This window comes from Macaca fascicularis, chromosome 4 (assembly GCF_037993035.2).
Source record: "Macaca fascicularis isolate 582-1 chromosome 4, T2T-MFA8v1.1".
NCBI lineage: Eukaryota > Metazoa > Chordata > Mammalia > Primates > Cercopithecidae > Macaca > Macaca fascicularis.
Window position 1 is genome coordinate 161742637 of NC_088378.1, and position 21394 is coordinate 161764030.

Sequence of the window (21394 nt, forward strand, 5' to 3'; positions counted from 1 at the left end):
TTCACTCTGGGTTTTATGCACAGGGCCGTTTTATCCATTAGGCATTGTAGGCAACATGCCCAGTGCCTATAAGAATGTTTGAGAGCTGAATAAAAGATCTTTTGGCTCCAAAATATGAAACACAAAAACTGCAAAACAGAAACTAATAAACATTTAGGCCAATGTCTAGGAAACCATATTATGTCTACCCCATTAATTGTTCTATTTAGGGCTCATAACTATTTCATCATATTAGAAAATAATATGTAGGTTATATTTTTCTCACTTTGCAAAGATTTCTAAATATGCATCGTGATTGCCAAGAACCCATAGGCAATCCTAAATTAAATGAGTTACTCATAGTCAAATAATTTGAAAAGCTGAATTATAAAAGAAGAAAAAAGTTTTCAATTTTTAACAGCAAAAGTTCTACTTAATATGGGATTATGGTTTGGGGTAAATGAAACCTACAAATGTTCAAAACCAAAAGCCTAAAAAGATCTAAAATCGTCTCATTTCTCTGCTTCAAAGATCAGTGAAATTGTCACCTGAGCTCATTCATTTCACGGTTGATCTGCATGGGAAATTATGTGTGCTTCTCTGATTATTCTTTGGATGTGTCGCTTTTATTCTAACTGCTGGAACTATTTGTTGTACCTCTTTCTGAAGATCAGTTTGGGGCTAAATTACAAGCTCCATCAACGCAGGGGCCATGGCTGCCTCCTGACTGCTTATAGGCTAAGCACTTGGTAGAGCATCAGCCCACAGATAGCAGCCCAGTGAACCAATGAACAAGGTGGAAGCGAGAATCAAAGTGTTAAATTAGAGTTAACCTTTAATTAACTGAAAGGTGGTTCTGATCTTATCACACATCCACCCTCACACGCTGCTGCTCCAATCCCATGGTCCAGCTTATTGCCATCTGGTATGAGAGGTGTCAGATTATATACAGTCACTTCCCTCGCTGAAGGACCTTTCAGAATGTCACTGCCTGTGTGCTCTAAGCGTAATTAATCATACACAATAAATGAGTACCTTGAAGCAAAGCATGAGTGATATAAAGTTGGGCTTATCTGAGAGTTTAACTTCTGTGCATTTTGCCCAATTTAGACAAGATTAGTTAACTCCTCTGTGGTCACCTAAGGAGGAAAACTAGCCTTTTTTTTTTTTTTTTTTTTTTTTTGAATCAGGGTCTCGCTCCGTCACCCAGGCTGAAGTGCGGTGGCGCCATCTTGGCTTACTGCAACTTCCGGCTCCTGGGTTCAAGCGATTCTCATGCCTCAGGCTGCTAGCTGGGACTACAGGCATGCGTTACCAAGCCTGGCTAATTTTTGCGCTTTTAGTAGAGATGGTGTTTTGCCCCGTTGGCCAGGCTGTTCTTGAACTCCTGGCCTCAAGTGATATGCCTGCTTCAGGTTCCCAGAGTGCTGGGATTAATAGGCATAAGCCACTGTGCCCGGCCTGACTTTTTCCTCTGAGGAGCAGAACTTCCTTTCCATATGTTATGATTTACCTAGAATGCCTTTCCCGTCTATTCTCCCAGTGAACTCCTATCCATTCTTTAAAACCCACTCCAAGGTTCATCCCCTTCATGAAGCTTCCTCTCTGCAACCCAGCAGTTTCTCCCTTCTCTATGGTCCCAGAATATGTTGTATATTTCACTGATCTCAAGGGCTCCTTAAAAATGGAATGGTCTGCCATAGCAATGCGTGTGATGGTCTAGACTGGGGTAAGTATTGCTTTGAGGTGGCACTTGGAAAACTCAAGTAATATTCAGATTTACCAAGATCCTATGACATCATCTTTAAGGACCATTTTCTACCTTCCAAAATGGGTCACAGCCAAATGTTGGCAGGAAATGATTCAAAGGTTTTAGCCAGGTCTTCCAGGCTCATTCCTGAAAGGTAATGTAAGAAACAGAAATAGATTAGCTACAATGTTTGTACCTTCCTAGACACTGAGTCATCACAAATTACACACATACACGTACATACACATACACACACACACACACGCAGACACCCATAAGCTGTTGGCTAAGGAACAAGGACTTCCCTTATTGGAATTTGAGGCATTGTGAAATCTGGTTGCCCAGAGTGTCACTCAGATACTAGCCAACTAAGTACTATATATTAGCTGCATGACTTGTCTAACAACAAGCAAAAAATAGGTTTAGAGGAAATGAAAGCTTCCAGAAAAGTTAAACTCTGACTTCACCTCACTTTCGCCTATTCCCTGCCTATACACACACAAAATACACACACACCCAAAAAAATACTTCTAGGGCAGAGGGTACTTCAGTTTCTTCATTTATAAATCAGTAAAATACAACTATGTTCCAGAATTGTACGTTTCTACATAAAGATAATCCTAATTTAAATGAATTGTTTGCCTCGATACATGGTTTTCGGGGCTATGCAGAGAACTGAACTTGCCATCTAAAATGTCACCCCTGAAGTTTCAAGATACATTTTAATACTACACAAAACTGGAGGTCGTTCAGCACTTGAAGGGCAGGACTTTATGAGCTCACTTTGCAAATGAGAAGTATCTTTTCTCAGACAAGTCACCAAAGCCAAAGCAATGAGCAAACTGTAACACCCCTCCTTAAAAATTAACAAAGGTCCTTTTTGTTTGGCCAGTGCCAAAGCCTTCAAACTCAGTTGCACTTCGTTCTAAAGTTTATAGATAATGCATATTTCTAAGAGTGCATTAGTAACTTCTTATAAACCCACACCAAAGCAAACAGAGGTTAACCCTCCTTTCTCAATGATTTCATGCTAAGTGACTGTGCTTATCAGAGTGAAGAGGTAAGAGGCTGCTTTAATATGACGTCTGGCTAAGTAGGAGAACACTGTATTTGTGAGAGAGAGAGAGAACAGAATAAGTTTATTTATTTAATTTCATGATAAAACAAACAATATTGGTTGAACACATCTTTTTTTGAGACAAAGTTTCACTCTTGTTGTCCAGGCTGGAGTGCAATGGTGCAATCTCGGCTCACTGCAACTTCTGCCTCCCGGGTTCAAGTGATTCTCCTGTCTCAGCCTCCTGAGTAGCTGGGATTACAGGTGCCCACCACCACGCCGGCTAATTTTTGCATTTTTAGTAGAGATGAGGTTTCATCATATTGGTCAGGGCTGGTCTTGAACTCCTGACCTCAGGTGATCTGCCCACGTCGGCCTCCCAAAGTGCTGGGACTACAGACATGAGCCACCGCACCCGGCCTGGTTGTACAAATCTTTAAAAAAAGACTTGCTTGAATACATCATGTAAAATGCAGAACTAGAAACGGTCAGCAATCAAAAGCACTTCATTCTAACTAACTGTGCCTTAAACGTTGTCAAGATAACTTCTAGAGAGACGTGCTGCTCCTGTTTAAAGTGTGTCAGTGCCACTCACATAGGACAATGTGTGTTCCTCAAAAGTCGGATGTAGGCCGGGCACGGTGGCGCATGCCTGTAATTCCAGCACTTTGGAAGGCCGAGGTGGGTGGATCACCCGAGGTCAGGAGTTCGCAACCAGCCTGACCAATATCATGAAACCCCGTCTCCACTAAATACAAAAAAATTAGCCGGGCATGGTGGTGCATGACTGTTAATCCAAGTTACTTGGGAAGCTGAGACAGGAGAATCTCTTGTACCTGGGAGGCAGAGGTTGCAGTGAGCTGAGATCACGCCATTGCACTCCAGCCTGGGCAGCAAGAGCAAAACTCCTTCTCAAAAAAAAAAAAAAAAAAGTAGGATGTAACTCCAGTAACATTTGAAGAGTACCAAGGAGTCCTCTCTTTAAAGGGATTCCATAGTATATCAGTTTTTTGAAGCAAAGAAGCCTTTAGCAATGCCACAATCACCTCTGATTTATTTGATTAATTTTTGTAATACTTGGTTTTCTTAAAGCATGGCACACTTAAACCAGTTATTTATTGGATGAGTTTTTGTTTTCAAAGTCACCACCAATTGAATGTGCAGCCTTCACTGGTGTCATTACCCCATGCTTCCATCTCATTTTGCAAGATAGTTTTAGAACCAAAGTGGGAGTGACCCCAAGGCAGCTTGAACCTTGGCTCCATATCAGGGATCCTAGAGAGGTACTGCCACCTGATCCTCTCCACAGCCTCGTGAGGTGCACCTCACAGCGTTCACTGTTCAGAGGAGGGAACTGAGGTCTGAGAAGGAAATTCACTTGCTGAAGTTAACTTGCTGCCTCCAGTGAGAGGATTGATATTTGAGCCCACGTCTGTCTGACTCCAATGCTAATGATTTTTACATCCCGGCTGAAGGATGATGTTGCCAGGCCCTTAAAGAAGAAGGCGTATTTGGACACCTCATTAGCAATTTGGGTGCTAAATCATACCCTGTTGGCAGGATGAATTAAAGTTGCTGCCCAGGGCTCCCACCTCAGGTCCAGGGAGTAGCCTCAATGCTGAGGGAATCCGAATTAAGGAGCATGGAAGTTCCTCCCACCCAGCTGTAGTGGGCAGCTTCAGAGTGGGCTGATCCAGGAGTCCCGAGCAGGTCACTAGGGTGATGTCTAGACTCCAGTACCACTGAGAACGTTGCTATGTTGGCTTTCTCTGCCACATGGAAAGACTACCTTTTTTCTTTTTTTTTCTTTTTTCTTCTTTTTGAGACAGAGCCTCGCTCTGTTGCCCAGGCTGGAGTGCAGTGGCGCAATCTCGGCTCACCACAACCTCCACCTCCTGGGTTCAAGTGATTCTCTTGCCTTAGCCTCCCGAGTAGCTGGGACTATGGATGTGCACCACCATGCCTGGATAATTTTTGTATTTTTATTAGACATGAAGTTTCACCACGTTGGCCAGGCTGGTCTCGAACTCCTGACCTCGTGATCTACCCACGTCGGCCTCTCAAAGTGCTGGGATTATAGGCGTGAGCCACCACGCCTGGCCTAAGACTGTCTTTCCAAATGACTTCAAATTCCTCCAAATGGGTAACTTCATTTAACCAGGTGGGGGCACCTCCCAAAACACAAGTTACCCAGTTTTCAAGTTGTGGCTGTCATATAAGGAAGTAACTTTTTTAAAGAGAATTTACTTGTGAAATTAGGAAAGTAGTAGATTTCTGGAAAATGTCTAACATGTATTGCTAGTGTAGGCCGCAGGGCATTGAGAAAGGTGTACCGCTGCACTGCTGGCCCAGCTAACCAACGGTCTCCTCCACTTCTCTGTCATTAATAGCCTGAGTAACTAACTCCACTTGAGTTCCCTCAACTGTGAAATGGCAAGTGACGCTCGATTATCTCTAATGATCTTTGCTAAAATTTTATGATGCAGATATCTTTATCTGATTCTTTCTCAGAATCACTTTAACAGTTTAATAAAAATGGCCTGACATCAAGAGTCTTTTTTTTTTTTTAAAGAAAAGATACTCAAGCATTGATTATAAATTTCAACTTGACCCTTAAGTTTTTGCAGATTTTTCCCACTCTTCCTTTAGGATCCAGCCCACCATCCCATCCAGAACCACAGTGCACTTTGGAAGACAGAGCTGTGTCAAAAGACAGCAGGAGCAGGCAGGGACACAAGGAGGCAGGGGCTGGAGTGTGCTGAGCCAGTGAGAATCAGTCTTCGACAGACCCAGGTCTTGTACCCAAAAAAACTTCCAGAGTTCCCCACTAAGGAGCACCCTCATCCCTGTTTTGTTACCAAGAGCTAAGAAAGCACTTCATCCTGGAACTCATTGTTTTCTGCCCATTTTCCCCTATTTAATCCTATTGGATTTTACAGAAGACATTTTAGGCCTGGTGTCTCTGGACACGACAACCACCTTCAGAGCAGGCACCGAGTTCTGCCTCGTGAGTGGTTGGCCTCATCAGCTACTGCCTCTCTTCTTCCAGCGAAACCATGAGAGTTCTCCTATTTAGGAGGAAATGATACCAATCGGCATTTGGATCCCAAAATTCTCATCTCTCACCTCCTCTCCGTAGTCCCATTCCCCTTAGGGCAGTCTGTGGGCATCTCTCTAAAATCCATTTCCCAGTGTAGATGTAGTGCTCAGTGTCCTGTTGAATTTATTTGGACATCAGAAGAGCCAAAATACCTGTGCTTTTTTATAGTTTTCATTCAAAGAACGTTTCAGTCCATGAGACAGGAAAAAAAAAAATGGCTTTGCTGTATCCAGCTTGTCACAGGCTTGTATTTGGCATTGTTCTGAGAAAGACCTCAACCACTTGTGAAACCCAGACGTCATTTCCCGTCGTGTTCTTTCATGTTAAATGCTCCTAGCTGCTCACTGGTGCTTGGTCACTCTATAACTAAATATTGCTTTAGCACTTGCTACACAAAGAGCTTCCTGAAAGCAGCAGGGGAGACATGCTAGGGGCTTAACAATCGGGGCACTGTTTCCATTGAGCGGGTTTGCTGCCCAATGCTGTGTCAAATGAAAGTGACCCAAGAGCGCCACTGCTCCACTTCTGAGCGTCCAGTTGTGACTGTTTCCTCGCTGGGGAAAGAAGCTGGCTGTGATTTAGATGTGGCTAGCAAAAGGTTTGCTTCTGGCATAAAATCAGGCATCAGAACGACTTCGAAAGAAAGTAAATCACCTCCCCAAAATACATGGGAAAAAAACTTCATGAGCACAAGGGAAGCATTTGGAAAGGTTAACCACGGACACAGCTTACGAGGGTATATTTTTAAGGCCAGACTCAGTTTTCATTATATTGTTGCTATGCAAGTAAATAAATGAGCTCACTGCTACACCCAAGCTGGGCAGAACAAATTTACAGAGAATTAATAAACCCAGGGTAGGCAACATGTGGCTTTTCCTCTGGTCGTAGAGAAGCAACTAGTACTCTTGGATTTGAAACAGGCAAACCTCTGTAGCTTTAGTTTCTGAAAACTGGATCCCAGTTCTTATGGGCAGGCAGTGATAATGGTAATGTTTCTTTTCCTCGGGTTTTCTTTAAAGGGAAGGGATCAAATAGTTCATTTAAGACAAAGAGGTTATTATAAAGTCTAATAAATACTGTGGTAGCTCTGTTAATGCTTTTCAAGGGCATTTAAGTGAAAGAAGTCCTTTCCAACAGGCAGTTTTGGAAAGCTAAACACTCTTGTTAGTTCATGAAACACAAAGAGAGATAATATAAATAAATCAGGGGCTGGGGAGGAATTAGAGATAGACAGGAAGCAGTCAAATTTTACTTCGCACATATGCCAAGAAAAGTGCAAATACATGGCTGTTAATCAGTAAAACATACTTTTAAATTCAGAGAATCATAGGTACTATGAATGGTGAGGTTATAAATCTGTACTCATTATGGCACATGGACACTTTTTAACTTCTCACCAATTACCCATTGTTATTTCCTGAGCACCTCCTGGGTTACCTAGCTCCTCACTAGGCCTTAGGGAAGGACACAGAAGCTGATTCCACACATTACTGCTCTACTAAATTCATGGGTAAACTCCACTGGCCAATAATCAAGGCATTATCTATATTGGAGGCAAACAATTGCACAATTCAGGCTATTTGTAATGTTGCTTTGAATTGTAGAGACTTAGAGAATCATGGGACATAGACTCTAGAACAGGTCTGTGTCCCATCATTCTCTTAGAAGAAAACCTTTCAAGTACTATTTCTTATTGTTTTTTAAAATCTTGTTAAAATGACAAAATTTATATATTTTTATAATTTTTAAATTTTTGATGCATACAAAGATAGATACAGATAGATAGATAATGTAGAAGTATAAATAATATTAAGTCACTAGAGCATGATCAACTAGCGAAGTTACCCAGTCTTCTCTCCATCCCATCTCTCTGTCTCTCATCCACTCCACCCAATTCTTCCTTTCAAAGAGTAGGATTTTTCTGCTTCATTTTTTTACTGCTTTGTTCTTACTTAGGGTTGCTGGAAGCACATGGAAGGAGGGAAATAGTTAAAACAAGGCAGTGTTGGGAGGGGAGCGATGAGAAGTCATGATAAGTAGGTGGATGACCCACAGGGCTGGCATCAGAAGGAAACATAGCAAAACATGGTGGATATGAGGATTGCTGTGGGGAGAAGGATTGGCCTTTGTGAGTGACAGCCATCTGCTCCCTTCCCACTTCCCTTAGTGCTCCATTGAGCTAGCAGCACGTAGCTGAGAAGTTGAAGTTCTCCTGACCACATGGCCTTTGCTGCCACTGCTCTGCCCCATCCCAGGCACCTACCCAGCTCTGCATTAAGGAGGTGAAGTGGATGCCCAAGGAAAGAAGTGCCCCCAAGGAGACTTGCTGAGACCTTGAACAAGTGACACAATGTGAGCAGAAGTTGTCTTGATAGAAAATGCTTTGTTTCTAGGCATTCCAGAGAGATGGGCAAGTGTCCTACTTCTTGGCAAGATCCTCTAAACAAACCCAGCTTGTGAACCTCCCCTGAAAAGATCTCATCTGATGAGCATTTTAATAAAGTGTCCTGAGTTTGCAGCCTTGCCATCTTTCTCTTGGATAAATATCTTTATCTCCTAGACTTGGAAAAACACATTTTCTCCTAGGGTTTCCCATTGGTGCGTCTTGAGCTGCTCTGGTGATAACCGTAATAATGCCAATACTGATATGAACAGCAGAAAACAGTAACCCAAAGAACTCTACAGATGATCATCAAGGACCACTGTTTCTTACCCATTTGCTGCTTCGGTTTGAAATTCTCACGGCCTCTTACATCTCACTTTGAGCACTATACATTCCTAAAGATTAATTTCTTTCTATCTGACTTAAATTTAGGAATGATTAAAACATGATTAATGTTTTCTCCCATGATTTGATCATAAAACATTTTGAAAGGAAACAGCCTTGAGATCTGTGATTACTAAGACATACATAACATTCTTATCGCATTAGAAAGCAAGAATGGACTGTTGCTTGTCTTGTTCCTCTTGTCTTGTCCCCTGAATTCCTGTTCATCTTTGATTGTATGTGGGACATCGCATTTTTAATACATTTGTAGAAATAATGTGAAGCCTATAAAGACGTTTTCTGCCTCCAGAGAGAATTTTCTTTCCTTCTGCCAGCCTCATAGGCAAGCATCCATCTGATTCCATGCTTTGAGATGTTCTGGCAACCCTGATGTCTTCAGCCTGTGCAAGGGTGGGTTTACTTCCACTTAATCCTTATTTTGGATACGGTCCTTAGGGTTCCAACCCAAAGTCGGGGGTGGTTTGGGGTCCCTACTTTGGTGAGCCCTATATAGTTCAATGTTCCCCCTTACCCAAAGCAGCTGTAGAAAACCCAACACAGTCTCCCGGGCACCTGTTTCAGATCAGCAAAAAATAGCACATGCCCCCAAGGAAAAGCAATCTAACCTCTATTAATTCTTCTCCCAAAGTTTGACCTAGTTATTATCCTTTAACTCTTGACACTATTAAGGAGATCTTTTCTAGCTCTTCTTCATTTTTCTAAATTGTCTTCAGCAAGATGGTTAATTCAATTACCTAGTTCATGATTTCTGGAAGTCAAAGTCGAAAGGTAAAATCTATATAGCCTAGGTGACAATTACAATAACAACAGCTAAGGCTTATTATGGCTTTATGCCAGGTACTTTATGTACCTGATCTCATTTAATACTCATATAGCCTGTGAGGGAAGTATAATTTCTATTTTACTTATGAGAAAATAGGCTTAGAATGGAACCTTGGTTCTCATAGCTTGCGAGTGGTAGAACCGGGATTTAGATCCAGCTCTGCCTGAGTCCAGCTTCTGTTTGTCAGTCACTTCCCTCTTCAGACCTAATTCTTCCAATAAGCAACAGAAAAAGACCCAGTGGGGCCATGGCCTCTGACACACAGCTTCTCATGAACGAGCCTATCACACATCCCCAGAACTAAAGCAAGCGTATGTTCCTTCTGATGTCAAGGTAAAAAGCAGGGTTTGTTTTGGTTTTTCTTTTCCAAAACACTCCCCCACATGTTTCTGGCTTGTGGTTAAGAAGAACCCAGGTGTTCATGTCACATACGAGCTCAACTGGGGAAAAGGAAACCATCCAGCAGCCCTCCTTGCCCTCCAATAGTGGCTTCACCCAATCTGAGGTGCATTCTTCTACAGTTTCTGATTTCTCAACTTCACCTAACATTCCCTTGCCTTCTTGGCTCCCTCTCTTGCCCAATACTACCATGCATGGCTGATAGGGCACCGTTCTGCCCCGTATCCCATGGGTTCTACTTAACCCAGAGCTGGCTTACCTGGAAACCAAGCTTATTCTATATTGGCAGACCTCACGCCATCTTGCTTAAAAGCCTTCAGTTTTCCTTTGGTTGATTAATGTATCACTCAATAGAGTTATGCAAGATCTACTGGGCTGGACACTGTACTAGGCCCTGTGGTTTATATTTAAATGAAGAAGGAATGATTTTGACTTTAAAATGCTGGAAGAAGAGATGAGATGCATCGAGACCGTCAAACCACAAGTGATTAAGTGCCATTAGAGATGTGTGGATCACTGGCTCAGGGAGTTCCAAGGACAGAGACATATTATCTGTTTGAGAAGGGCTTGATAGGGGGAAAAACATTCAGCCAGGCCTTGAAAATCAATTCAAGTTTGAATATGAGGAAAGAAAGAAGAGTGTCTCAGACAAGGACACGGCATGGATGAAGACACGGAGGTGTGGGCGTGCAGGGCATCTGTGGAAATGGACAGCTGAGTTCTCGCCGAGGAAGGGAGTTGGTGCAGAGCATGGGGACCCTGCCTTCAGAGGATTTCCAAGAGGAAGGAGGGCAAAAATACACAGATGAAGGCAAAGACTGGCAGCCCAGAGGCCAAAGACATGTTTAGTTTGGCCAAGACACTGTTTTTAAAATTTAAGCCAATTTTGAAAACCAGGTTTCACATAAAATTCCGAATTTCTGGCTTCTCCTGAAAACATGAAAGATCTGGCAACATAAGGCACAATGACTTCCTCCTTTCAGTAGCAGGGGGTTCTGTCTCCCCAGCACCCAAGCCTGGCTTGTTTCTTCCCTACACCCTACTTGCTCAGTCCTCGAGCATCTGACTATAGGACCCTTGCTCTGCTATAGGTACCAGCTCAGGGAACACAGATGCAGAAACATCAGAAAGAACCCTAAGGGCCTCTCATCCAGCTTGCTGACTGTCATCATGTTGGTTCTCAGACCTCCCTATCCCTCTCTGCTACCCAAACACAGACCCTCTTTAAAATTTCAGCATGCATGGCTTTCAAAATTATGAGGCATGAAAGTGTCAAAAGCATCTCCAAAAACTCATGCCGCCAGGATCTGAGACTCAAAACAGTGTGGATCAAACACCATCAAAGTGTGGGGCGGGGCAATCCGAGTTTGTTTTCTTGTTTTTATGTAAGCAGATTAATTAGAAAACTAACATAACGCCAGTCTTTGGGCTTTTGATCCTACCCTGCCGGGATCCAGACTTGGAGATGTATTAAATGGATTCTTCTTTTTCTAAGTGTCTGCAATCTGCCCTTCTTGACTTCATAGCTCTTCTCAAAGTCTCTGTCTTGGACCCTCCTGTTAGTTACGGAGAATGGCATACTAATATCTGAGAAAGGTTGAATTCCTCCTAGGGACAGAAAATCCACATACGGAAAGTGCAAATCCTGTGCCGAGTAATCACTAAAATAGTTGCAGTAGCTTTGGGTCATAGAGCCCCAGGAGACCTCACAATTTAGACCCCTTCCTGGCAACACTAATGAATTAAGAGGTCAGTTTGGTAATTCCAAAGGCTAAGCCTTTGTAACTATAAATAAATACATAGAATGAAAGGAATGTAGGAAAAAAAAAAAAAAGCAAACAGAGGGGGAAAGGAAATGAAAACCTGACTTGATTTCATTGAGAAAATTAGTTTAAAAATGCCCTTTGTGTAGCAATTCCTTTAATGCCTCACCGAACAAATGCCTAGGAGAATTCTTCCAAACTTGAGGTCCCCTTAACCAGACCTTGGCGTGCCTCTTAGACTGAAGTTCGGCAGTTCTGGGAGGTGGAATGAGGAGAGATCGTAGGAAGGTTTTTGTGTACTTATGTCAAGCAGCAAGAAAAAGCCTTAATGAACCACAAAACTGGAGACTTTGTAAGGTACAGCTCAGTCAGCACTTTTCCTCTGAGGAGAGAACACACAATTGGCATGAAAGTGACCCAAGCAACAGGTCGAGGCAGAGAATGTCCAAAAGTAGAATACTTCCAGCTCCCTGATCTTCCATACGTCACAATGCGGATTGCTGCACTGGACTTGTCTGACCAGATGCAAAATGCTGGTCCCATTTAAATGCCATTTGTGGACCAACGTGAATTAGATGGTAATGTCAGGAAGGCTGGAGGGGGGCAGGGGCTGCTGTATCTAGTTGGCTTTTTCCCCCTGTGGTTTTCACCATCTGTTTCTTTGAATGCATAAACAAGGAAAATGACTGGTTTGGAATGCAGAGTTTTAAAAAACCAGATGACCACAGGCATCCTCTAAATGAGAAAGAGAGAGCAAGTTGGGGTTCTGTGACATTTGTCAGGAAGTGAAATGTTAAATACCGGGAAGCATTGGCGCTCTCTGCCAGGGAAGATCTACAAAGGCAAGGAAACACTTTGGCGGTGACCCTGCCTTCCTTTTCTGAGGTCGTGCTATGTGTTTATATGTCACGTAGTGCTATTTTCAGACACCAATGCCACCCACTCTAGCTCCCAGCCCCCTTCTGGGTTTTTTGTTTGTTTGTTTGTTTTGTTTTGTTTTGAGACAGTCTCTCTCTGTCACCCAGGCTGGAGTGCGGTGGCGCAATCTTGGCTTACTGCAAGCTCCACCTCCCAGGTTCATGCCATTCTCCTGCCTCAGCCTCCCCTACAGGCGCCCGCCACCACGCCCGGGTAATGTTGTGTATTTTTAGTAGAGACGGGGTTTCACCGTGTTAGCCAGGATGGTCTCAATCTCCTGACCTTGTGATCCATGCGCCTTGGCCTCCCAAAGTGCTGGGATTACAGGTGTGAGCCAGCATACCTGGCCTGTTTGTTTGTTTGTTTATTGAGATGGAGTTTCACTCTTTTTGCACAGATCTGGAGTGCAGTGGCACAATCTCAGCTCACTGCAACCTCCGCCTCTTGGATTCAAGTGATTCTCCTGCCTCAGCCTCCCAAAGTGCTAGGATTACAGGCATGAGCCACTGCGCCCGACATGCCCCCTTCTGTTTTTTAAACGAAAGAGGAACAGTTAAGTTGGACTTCAGCATAACCAGCCTTGGTTTTCCATTAGCATTATTGCTAAGTTGGCAACGTTGGATAAAATCCACTCTTGGAAACTTTTAAGCTGAACAAAAGCTGCACTATGAGCAGGTGCTATGATAAAGCCAAAACAGTCCTCTAAGTAGAGGGGCTGGTGAAATAGACTAAGGGGAGATCTTCATTTCTCTCCTGGACAATAGTGAGTATAAAAAAAACAATCATATAAGGGCATTAGGAACACAGTGTGTTTTTCTTTAGCAAAGGGCATCCTGCTTTAAAAAGGAAAGTTTGCTATGCACAATACAGTGGCCACTCTATAAAGTGGTTCTGTATGCTCCATGAGGTCCATGCCAACAGACCTCAAAGCAATAGGTTCCTTTTTTAAACCCAAGACAGTGGAGAGACTTAATGGAAATTTTGAGTGCATACTAATCTCCTTTACCTTCGCTGCAAGAAATAATCAGTCGTAAGCACTAGGGATTTAAAGCCAAATTGAACTCAGGCATTTTTAGAGCCCCTGGGGAGAAGGGCATTGGTGCATTTGGCTGAGTTCCACCCATTTCAGCATAAGACGGACGTGGAGCATTTTTCACATAGTTTTGTAGGCAGCCTGACGCCAGAGTTTTCACTTCAGAGAAAGGATAACAAGTTGATGGTTTCTTAGGGAACAACCAACTCTTCCTAATTTGCAATGTCTGGTCTCCTCAAAAATGTCGTGGGCAATGCTTGACATGGGCACTGTTAATGACCTGACGGGTGGGGGTTAGGCATAAACAAGACCCTGTGCATTTAGAAGCCCTTGGAGGATTACATATGTTTCCAAATGAGTTAAGTTCAAATAATTTTTTGCTGGTGCTTAGCACACCAATGAAATATGTAGATATGAAAAACAGGAGGCTGTTAGGTAAGATTCATTTTACTGGCACTGGTTCCAGATGCCAGCATCGTGATGAACGCTATTTGACTTCTGACATCCCTTGACGTAGGTACTGTTGGGGATGTTTTCTTTCCTGGTGGAAATGGGAAAATGATTAGAGACCAGAGGTCAGGCGATCTGAACTCTGTTCCCGGTGCCTCCCTGGCTCAGTATTTTGTTTGTTTGATAAGTTAGATCGAAAGCTCCCAGAGGTTTCTAAGGATAGCACAGTTGGAGCATTGGCTTTGTAAAAGTACTCTGGTGAGCTGTGGAATTACAGTTATAATCATCATCATAATGTCCAATGAAGAGGCATACTGAGGAAGGCATGAGAGGAATTTTAAGTGGCTGAACTCTATTTGCATTATTCATTTTACAAATCGTTTCAGAACCCTAAAGCAAATTTCAGTATGCAGTACTTTACATGCAAAATGCTCCTGTAGGACTTTCATAAGTTACACGCAAGTATCCCTTAAAGTATATTTTAGAAATATGCTTACAGTGCATCAACTCTATCTGATGAACTCTGAGATGATCACAAGGAAGGGTGACAGAGATATTTTAGGGATATGTTTCTCATTGGGATTCAAGAGGGATTTAAAATTTTACTAACCTGGGCCAGACGCAGTGGCTCACGCCTATAATCCCTGCACTTTGGGAGGCCGAGGTGGGCAGATCACCTGAGGTCAGGAGTTCGAGACCAGCCTGACCAACATGGTGAAACCCCGTCTCTACTAAAAATACAAAAAAATTAGCTGGGCGTGTTGGCGCGCACCTGTAATCTCAACTACTCAGGAGACTGAAGCAGGAAAATCACTTGAACCAGGGAGGCAGAGGTTGCAGTGAGCTGAGATCGTGCCACTGCACTCTAGCCTGGGCAGCAAGAGCAAAATTCCATCTCAAAAAAAAAAAAAAAGTTTACTGACCTGGTGTCTACTTGTCTCCTTCCTGTTGTGTCTTCTTTCTTCAGTTTCTTTCTATCTTTTTATGAGGGAGAGTTGAGGGATGAGTACTTGGTTAGCAGGCAAGGAGATTCAATGACTCAGGCTTGGAAATTTATATCTTTGTGCCTTCTCTCCCACAGGTGATAACCCCCGTAAGGACAGGCCATGGCTACGTATACGAGTACCCATCCCGATACCAAAAGGACGTCTACGATATCCCTCCTTCCCATACCACTCAAGGGGTGCGTACCAGAACAAGGTCACAAGAGGAGAAGAGCTTCTAAGGGTAGTGTTCCTTCAGGGCTGTAGAGAAAATGGAGTTCACAAATTATGTATTAATATACGTCATATAAAGCTTTATTTAGGTTGTCTATCCAGTAGCCACTTTAGCCAATGCTATTTAAATTATGTTTTCTGGATTTGCTTTATCAGGAAATCCTAGTATTTCACCCAAGAGAGCTTATGTTCTACAATTTTACTTCAGAAAGTAGAATTTTTTTTTTTAAGACAAAATCTTACTTTGTTGCTCAGGCTGGAGTGCAGTGGCTTGATCTCAGCTCACTGCAACCTCTGTCACCCAGCCTCAAGCAACTCTCCTGCCTCTGCCTCAGCCTCCCGAGTAGCTGGGACTACAGGTGCACACACCACCATAGCTGACTAATTTTTGTATTTTTGTAGAGACAGGGTTTCACCATGTTGGCCAGGCTGGTTTTGAACTCCTGACCGCAAGTGTTCTGCCCACCTCAGCCTTCCAAAGTGCTGGGATTACAGGCGTGAGCCACCGCGCCCAGCCGGAAAGTAGAAAATTTAAACTACACTTTAAAGTACAGGCAGTGTAGATATTTCACATAAGATCATCTTTTTTTTTTTTCTTGTTTTGTTTTGTTTTGAGACAGAATCTCGTTCTGTCACTGGGCTGGAGTACAGTGGCACGATCTTGGCTCACTGCATCCTCCACCTCCCGGGTTCAAGCGATTCTCGTGTCTCAGCCTCCCGAGTAGGTGGGACTATAGGTGCGCGTGCCACCACACCCAGCTAATTTTTGTATTTTTAGTAGAGATGGGGTTTTACCATGTTGGCCAGGATGGTCTCGATCTCTTGACCTCGTGATCTGCCCCCCTCAGCCTCCCAAAGTGCTGGGATTACAGGTGTGAGCCACCGCGCCTGGCCAAAATCATTTTTATATTCAGTCTAAGTTAAAAACCACAAAATGTATAAAGAAAAAAAAAAAGGTAATCAATTTGTTATAACATGGAGCACTGCTAAAGATCAAGCTTGTACACAACCTGGTAAATAAATCCGTAATTAAGCACTTAGGAGCATAAAAAATGACAAGTATAAGACATTTCCATTGTGGGTAACTCATGGGTTTCTCTCCAGGTATACGACATCCCTCCCTCATCAGTGAAAGGCCCCGTGTTTTCAGTTCCAGTGGGAGAGATAAAACCTCAAGGGGTGTATGACATCCCGCCTACAAAAGGGGTAAGTGAGTGACTACAAAGCAGCAAAAAGGAGTGTGAGTGTGTGTGCGTCTGTGTGTCGAGGGGCATGGGGTCGGGAGGAGGGTGGGTAAGTAGTTTATTGGAATAAAACAAGAAAGGCAAACCCAAAAGGGGAAAATGTAGTCTTGGTGAGAGTAAAGGAATGAAGCAAAAAAGGAAAGGCTCATTAAAGATAGCTCTAGGGATTTCATATTGAGGAGCCGCAGCTAAAAAACATTGGGAGGCCAATAAGGAGAACCCTTTGGCAGGGAAGATAATTAGTTTGGCAAGTACTAATATATATTTGTAGAGGGTTTGTTTTGTTTTGTTACGTTTTGTTTGAGACAGGGTGTCGCTCTGTCACCCAGGCTGGAGTGCAGTGGTGCAATCACAGCTCATTGCAACCTTGACTTCCCAGGCTCAAGCAATCCTCCCACCTCAGTCTCCCAAGTAGCTGCCTCTTACCTCAGCGTCCCAAGTAGCTGTGACCTCAGGTGCATGCCACCATGCCTGGCTAATTTTATTTTTTTGTGGAGACAGCATCTCCCTATGCTGCCCAGGCTGTTTTTGGAACACATGGGCTTAAGTGATCCTATTACCTTGGCCTCCCAAAGTGCTGGGACTACAGGCGTGAGCCACCACGCCTGGCCTGTAGAGGGTTTGACAGTTTTCTCAGTCTGTATGTTTGGGTGAACTCGTTTGACTCACTCTGTTACCCTCTGGGGTATGCCTGCACAGAGCACGGTAATCCCTACTTTACAGACAAGGGGACTGTGTTTCAGACACCTATGCAGCTCATTCAGCATCACACAGCTGGTGTAATAACCGAATAGACCAGGGGAGACCTCCGGTCTTACTCTGCTGCTCGGCACAGATCAGCAGAGAAAGGATACCCAGGAAGTGGTCAGAAATGTAGGACTGGAACACAGGGGTGAGCAATTTAACCAGCAGGGTTGCACATGCAAGTCTACACCAAGAATATGTGGGTGGAGACACTTGTCAAAGGACAAGGGAAGTGGCAGCAGAATAGCGGGGAACCTTGGAAGTGCCTAACATGGGGGGCGGGGGAAGGCGACCGAAAAAGTGCCAGCAAATAGGACTGAGCACATGGGACCGCATGCTCCCACGAGCCAACACAATAAATAGCATTTCGCTTTCTACTCGCTTTTCAGGTATATGCCATTCCACCCTCTGCTTGCCGGGATGAAGCAGGGCTTAGGGAAAAGGACTATGACTTCCCCCCTCCCATGAGACAAGTTGGAAGGGCAGACCTCAGACCTGAGGGGGTTTATGACATTCCCCCAACCAGCGCCAAGCCAGCAGGAAAGGACCTTCATGTAAAATACAACTGTGACATTCCAGGAGCTGCAGAACCCGTAGCTCGACGGCACCAGAGCCTGTCCCCGAATCACCCACCCCCGCAACTGGGACAGTCAGTGGGCTCTCACAACGACGCATATGATGTCCCCCGAGGCGTTCAGTTTCTTGAGCCACCAGCAGAAACCAGTGAGAAAGCAAACCCCCAAGAAAGGGATGGTGTTTATGATGTCCCTCTGCATAACCCGCCGGACGCTAAAGGCTCTCGGGACTTGGTGGATGGGATCAACCGATTGTCTTTCTCCAGTACAGGCAGCACCCGGAGTAACATGTCCACGTCGTCCACTTCCTCCAAGGAGTCCTCACTGTCAGCCTCCCCAGCTCAGGACAAAAGGCTCTTACTGGATCCAGACACAGCTATCGAGAGACTTCAGCGGCTTCAGCAGGCCCTGGAGATGGGTGTCTCCAGCCTAATGGCACTGGTCACCACCGACTGGCGGTGTTACGGATATATGGAAAGACACATCAATGAGATACGCACGGCGGTGGACAAGGTGGAGCTGTTCCTGAAGGAGTACCTCCACTTTGTTAAGGGAGCTGTTGCAAATGCTGCCTGCCTCCCGGAACTCGTCCTCCACAACAAGATGAAGCGGGAGCTGCAGCGAGTCGAAGATTCCCACCAGATTCTGAGTCAAACCAGCCACGACTTAAATGAGTGCAGCTGGTCCCTGAATATCTTGGCCATCAACAAGCCCCAGAACAAGTGTGACGATCTGGACCGGTTTGTGATGGTGGCAAAGACGGTGCCCGATGACGCCAAGCAGCTCACCACAACCATCAACACCAACGCAGAGGCCCTCTTCAGACCCGGCCCTGGCAGCTTGCATCTGAAGAACGGGCCGGAGAGCATCATGAACTCAACGGAGTACCCACACAGTGGCTCCCAGGGGCAGCTGCTGCATCCTGGTGACCACAAGGCCCAGGCCCACAACAAGGCACTGCCCCCAGGCCTGAGCAAGGAGCAGGCCCCTGACTGTAGCAGCAGTGATGGTTCTGAGAGGAGCTGGATGGATGACTACGATTATGTCCACCTACAGGTAAAACAGCCGAACTCATAAAACACCTACGCTCACTCACATGCAGGGAGCCTGAGACAGATGCCTGTAAGGATGTCGGGTTGGACTACCAAAGGAGAGCACACGATTAATGTTAATCCACATGGTTCACAAATTGGAGGGAGTGTTGTAGAGTAGGAAGAACGCTGGACTGAGAGTCCTGAGTACTCACTCAGCTCTAGCCCTTTCTCTGACATTTACTGTGTGACCAACTTATTCAACCTCCTTGGGCCTTAATTTCCTCATTTGCAAAATGAATGGTGTAAGGGGCTGGATTAGATCCCATTGATACCTCAGGTAAGAGGAGACTCACCAAGTAGGATAATAGGCCCTCTAATGATATTACCAACTGAGCCTCACCTGGTGCTGAGGGAGGGAGTGGAGAGACAGGATGGAGGCATTGAACATTCACCTTACTCGTTGTCTGACTCTGCACAGTGGGAAATACTGCCTTGGAGCAGAAATCTATAGATGATTTGAGGGAACTGGAAGTGAGAGGTGGACCACATTTAGACCTGCGTTTGGGGGTTTACGGGTTCACATATAATCTATGAGAAAAGAACTCAGAGAAGTAGTACATTTATATAGGAGATTTTAAGGGAATCATGAGTAGCTCTCTGAAAACTGTAAGGTGCCCCAGAAAGCTGGCACCCTATATGGCAATGGGCTTTATTTTTCTGCCACCCCTGTCTAGGGTTCACAGTGCCTCACTGAGCATTTGAGATGTTGCCAAGGCAGTGGAAAATAAAGAGTATTTACTCATCTGTCAATGAAATTGTTAGCATAAGTGAATCACAGTGATGACATAATAATGTTCTTTATGTTGAAAATTAACAGGGTAAGGAGGAGTTCGAGAGGCAACAGAAAGAGCTATTGGAAAAAGAGAATATCATGAAACAAAACAAGATGCAGCTGGAACATCATCAGGTAAGTTCAATCAGAGCAAAAGCTGCTTGGTGTTGGAAAGATTTCCCACCTAGTACTAAGGAGAGTTGTAACTTCAAGAGATTATGATTTCGATTCTTCCAGCTCACTGGCAAGAATCAGCTCTAAAGCACGGAATGGGGTTTAAAAGCAAAGAGAAGGTTTATGACCTTGCTAGTTCATCTGGGTGTACCTGGGTTACATCTAAACAGCAATTTTTTAAAGGCTAAACCTGCGTATCTAACATATGAGGACTACTTGGGTTAAGGCATTTGGTCTCAAGAAACAAGACCCATTCAAGCTAGCCTAAGCAAGCAAGTTTACAGTAAAGTCATAGGAGGGGAATTCAGTAACAGAAAATGAAGATATAGCCAGGTCTGGTGAGGACTAGAACTGTACATTCTCTCTCCTTCTTGTACTTCCTTTGCTTTTTTCCTATAAATCTGTTCACCCTCCCCTATTTTCTGGTTTTCTCTGCTTATCTACTCATTTGGCTCCCCTGTAACTTTGCAGAACCCATAAATGGCCACTCAGAACTTCTATAGATGGCTTCTCATCTCAGCTTCCCCTTCTGATGGTTAGCTCCCTTCTCTTGTTCATCAGATTCCTAAGGAAGAGTCTGATTGGGCCATTTTGATTGGGCCATTTCTCTCTCTCTCTCTCTCTCTCTCTCTCTCTCTCTCTCTCTGTGCGTGTGTGTCTCTACCTCTCTCTCGCCAACAACACAAGCCTATGCTTTGGCTGGCCTTGGTCCAATCTAAGGGTACGAGAGCAGAATTCAATGTTTTCAACATATATCCAGGCCCATCTACTGAGGACTTTGGGCAGGGCATGTTCACTCAAAAGTTGGGTATGAGTAGGGCAGATAATGATGAGTATTGGTAGGACAAGGGCATAAAAATAAAGAGAGATGGATTGAGGATTTATTTGCAAGCCTTTCAAGATGAAATGAAGTGAAATGGCATGTAATGACATTAAATGGCATGCTGTATTTAGGAAATCTGAGTTCTAATCATTTCTGGCCAACCAACTATGTCAAGTGAGGTAACCTCCCCAAGCTTCAGTTACTACTCTATAAAATGGGAAAGTACCCCTTGCCCATCTAATGGTATGACACATTGATGAACATATTTGCATAAAGCCTAAGATATATAAAATATAATCCATTATGATTAAATATCTTGGAATATCACCTTGTACCTGTTTGTTTGCCTTGGCATCTGGCAAGGTAAGATTGCAGGGCTTTGGGGAACTTGTTGAAACCATAGCAATCCCTAAGAAGAAAATGGATTCTAGAAAAGTAAAGCTGGCTATGCATTTCTCAGAGAAGCTGGGTGAGGTGATCACTGCTCCAGCTCATCTCTACCTCCAGGTAGGAGATTAACTGAGTCCTAAGCTCAGGTCACAGATAGTCCTTACCTGCAGAAGAGAGGTCTCTCCTGAGTCTTAGTGGAATCCCCAGAAATTATTATATTGCAATTTAAATAATACACCATTTGGGAGCAATGAGGAAGGAAGGAAGAAAGCCAGCACCTGATGCATCTGACTCTGGGTGA

The 21394-nt window shown here is 44.1% G+C and overlaps 1 protein-coding gene across 2 annotated transcripts in view; it reads left to right on the plus strand.

Annotated features, from left to right (window-relative positions):
• The window catches only part of NEDD9 (neural precursor cell expressed, developmentally down-regulated 9), a 200589-nt gene that overhangs the window by 176160 nt on the left and 3035 nt on the right, over positions 1-21394 (plus strand). For both annotated transcript variants that reach the window (XM_005554037.4, XM_005554036.4), the window contains 4 exons: positions 15142-15243; positions 16382-16483; positions 17655-18896; positions 19752-19841. In XM_005554037.4, coding sequence (XP_005554094.1) covers positions 15142-15243; positions 16382-16483; positions 17655-18896; positions 19752-19841 — 1536 coding nt within the window. The remainder of the gene's footprint in view (positions 1-15141; positions 15244-16381; positions 16484-17654; positions 18897-19751; positions 19842-21394) is intronic.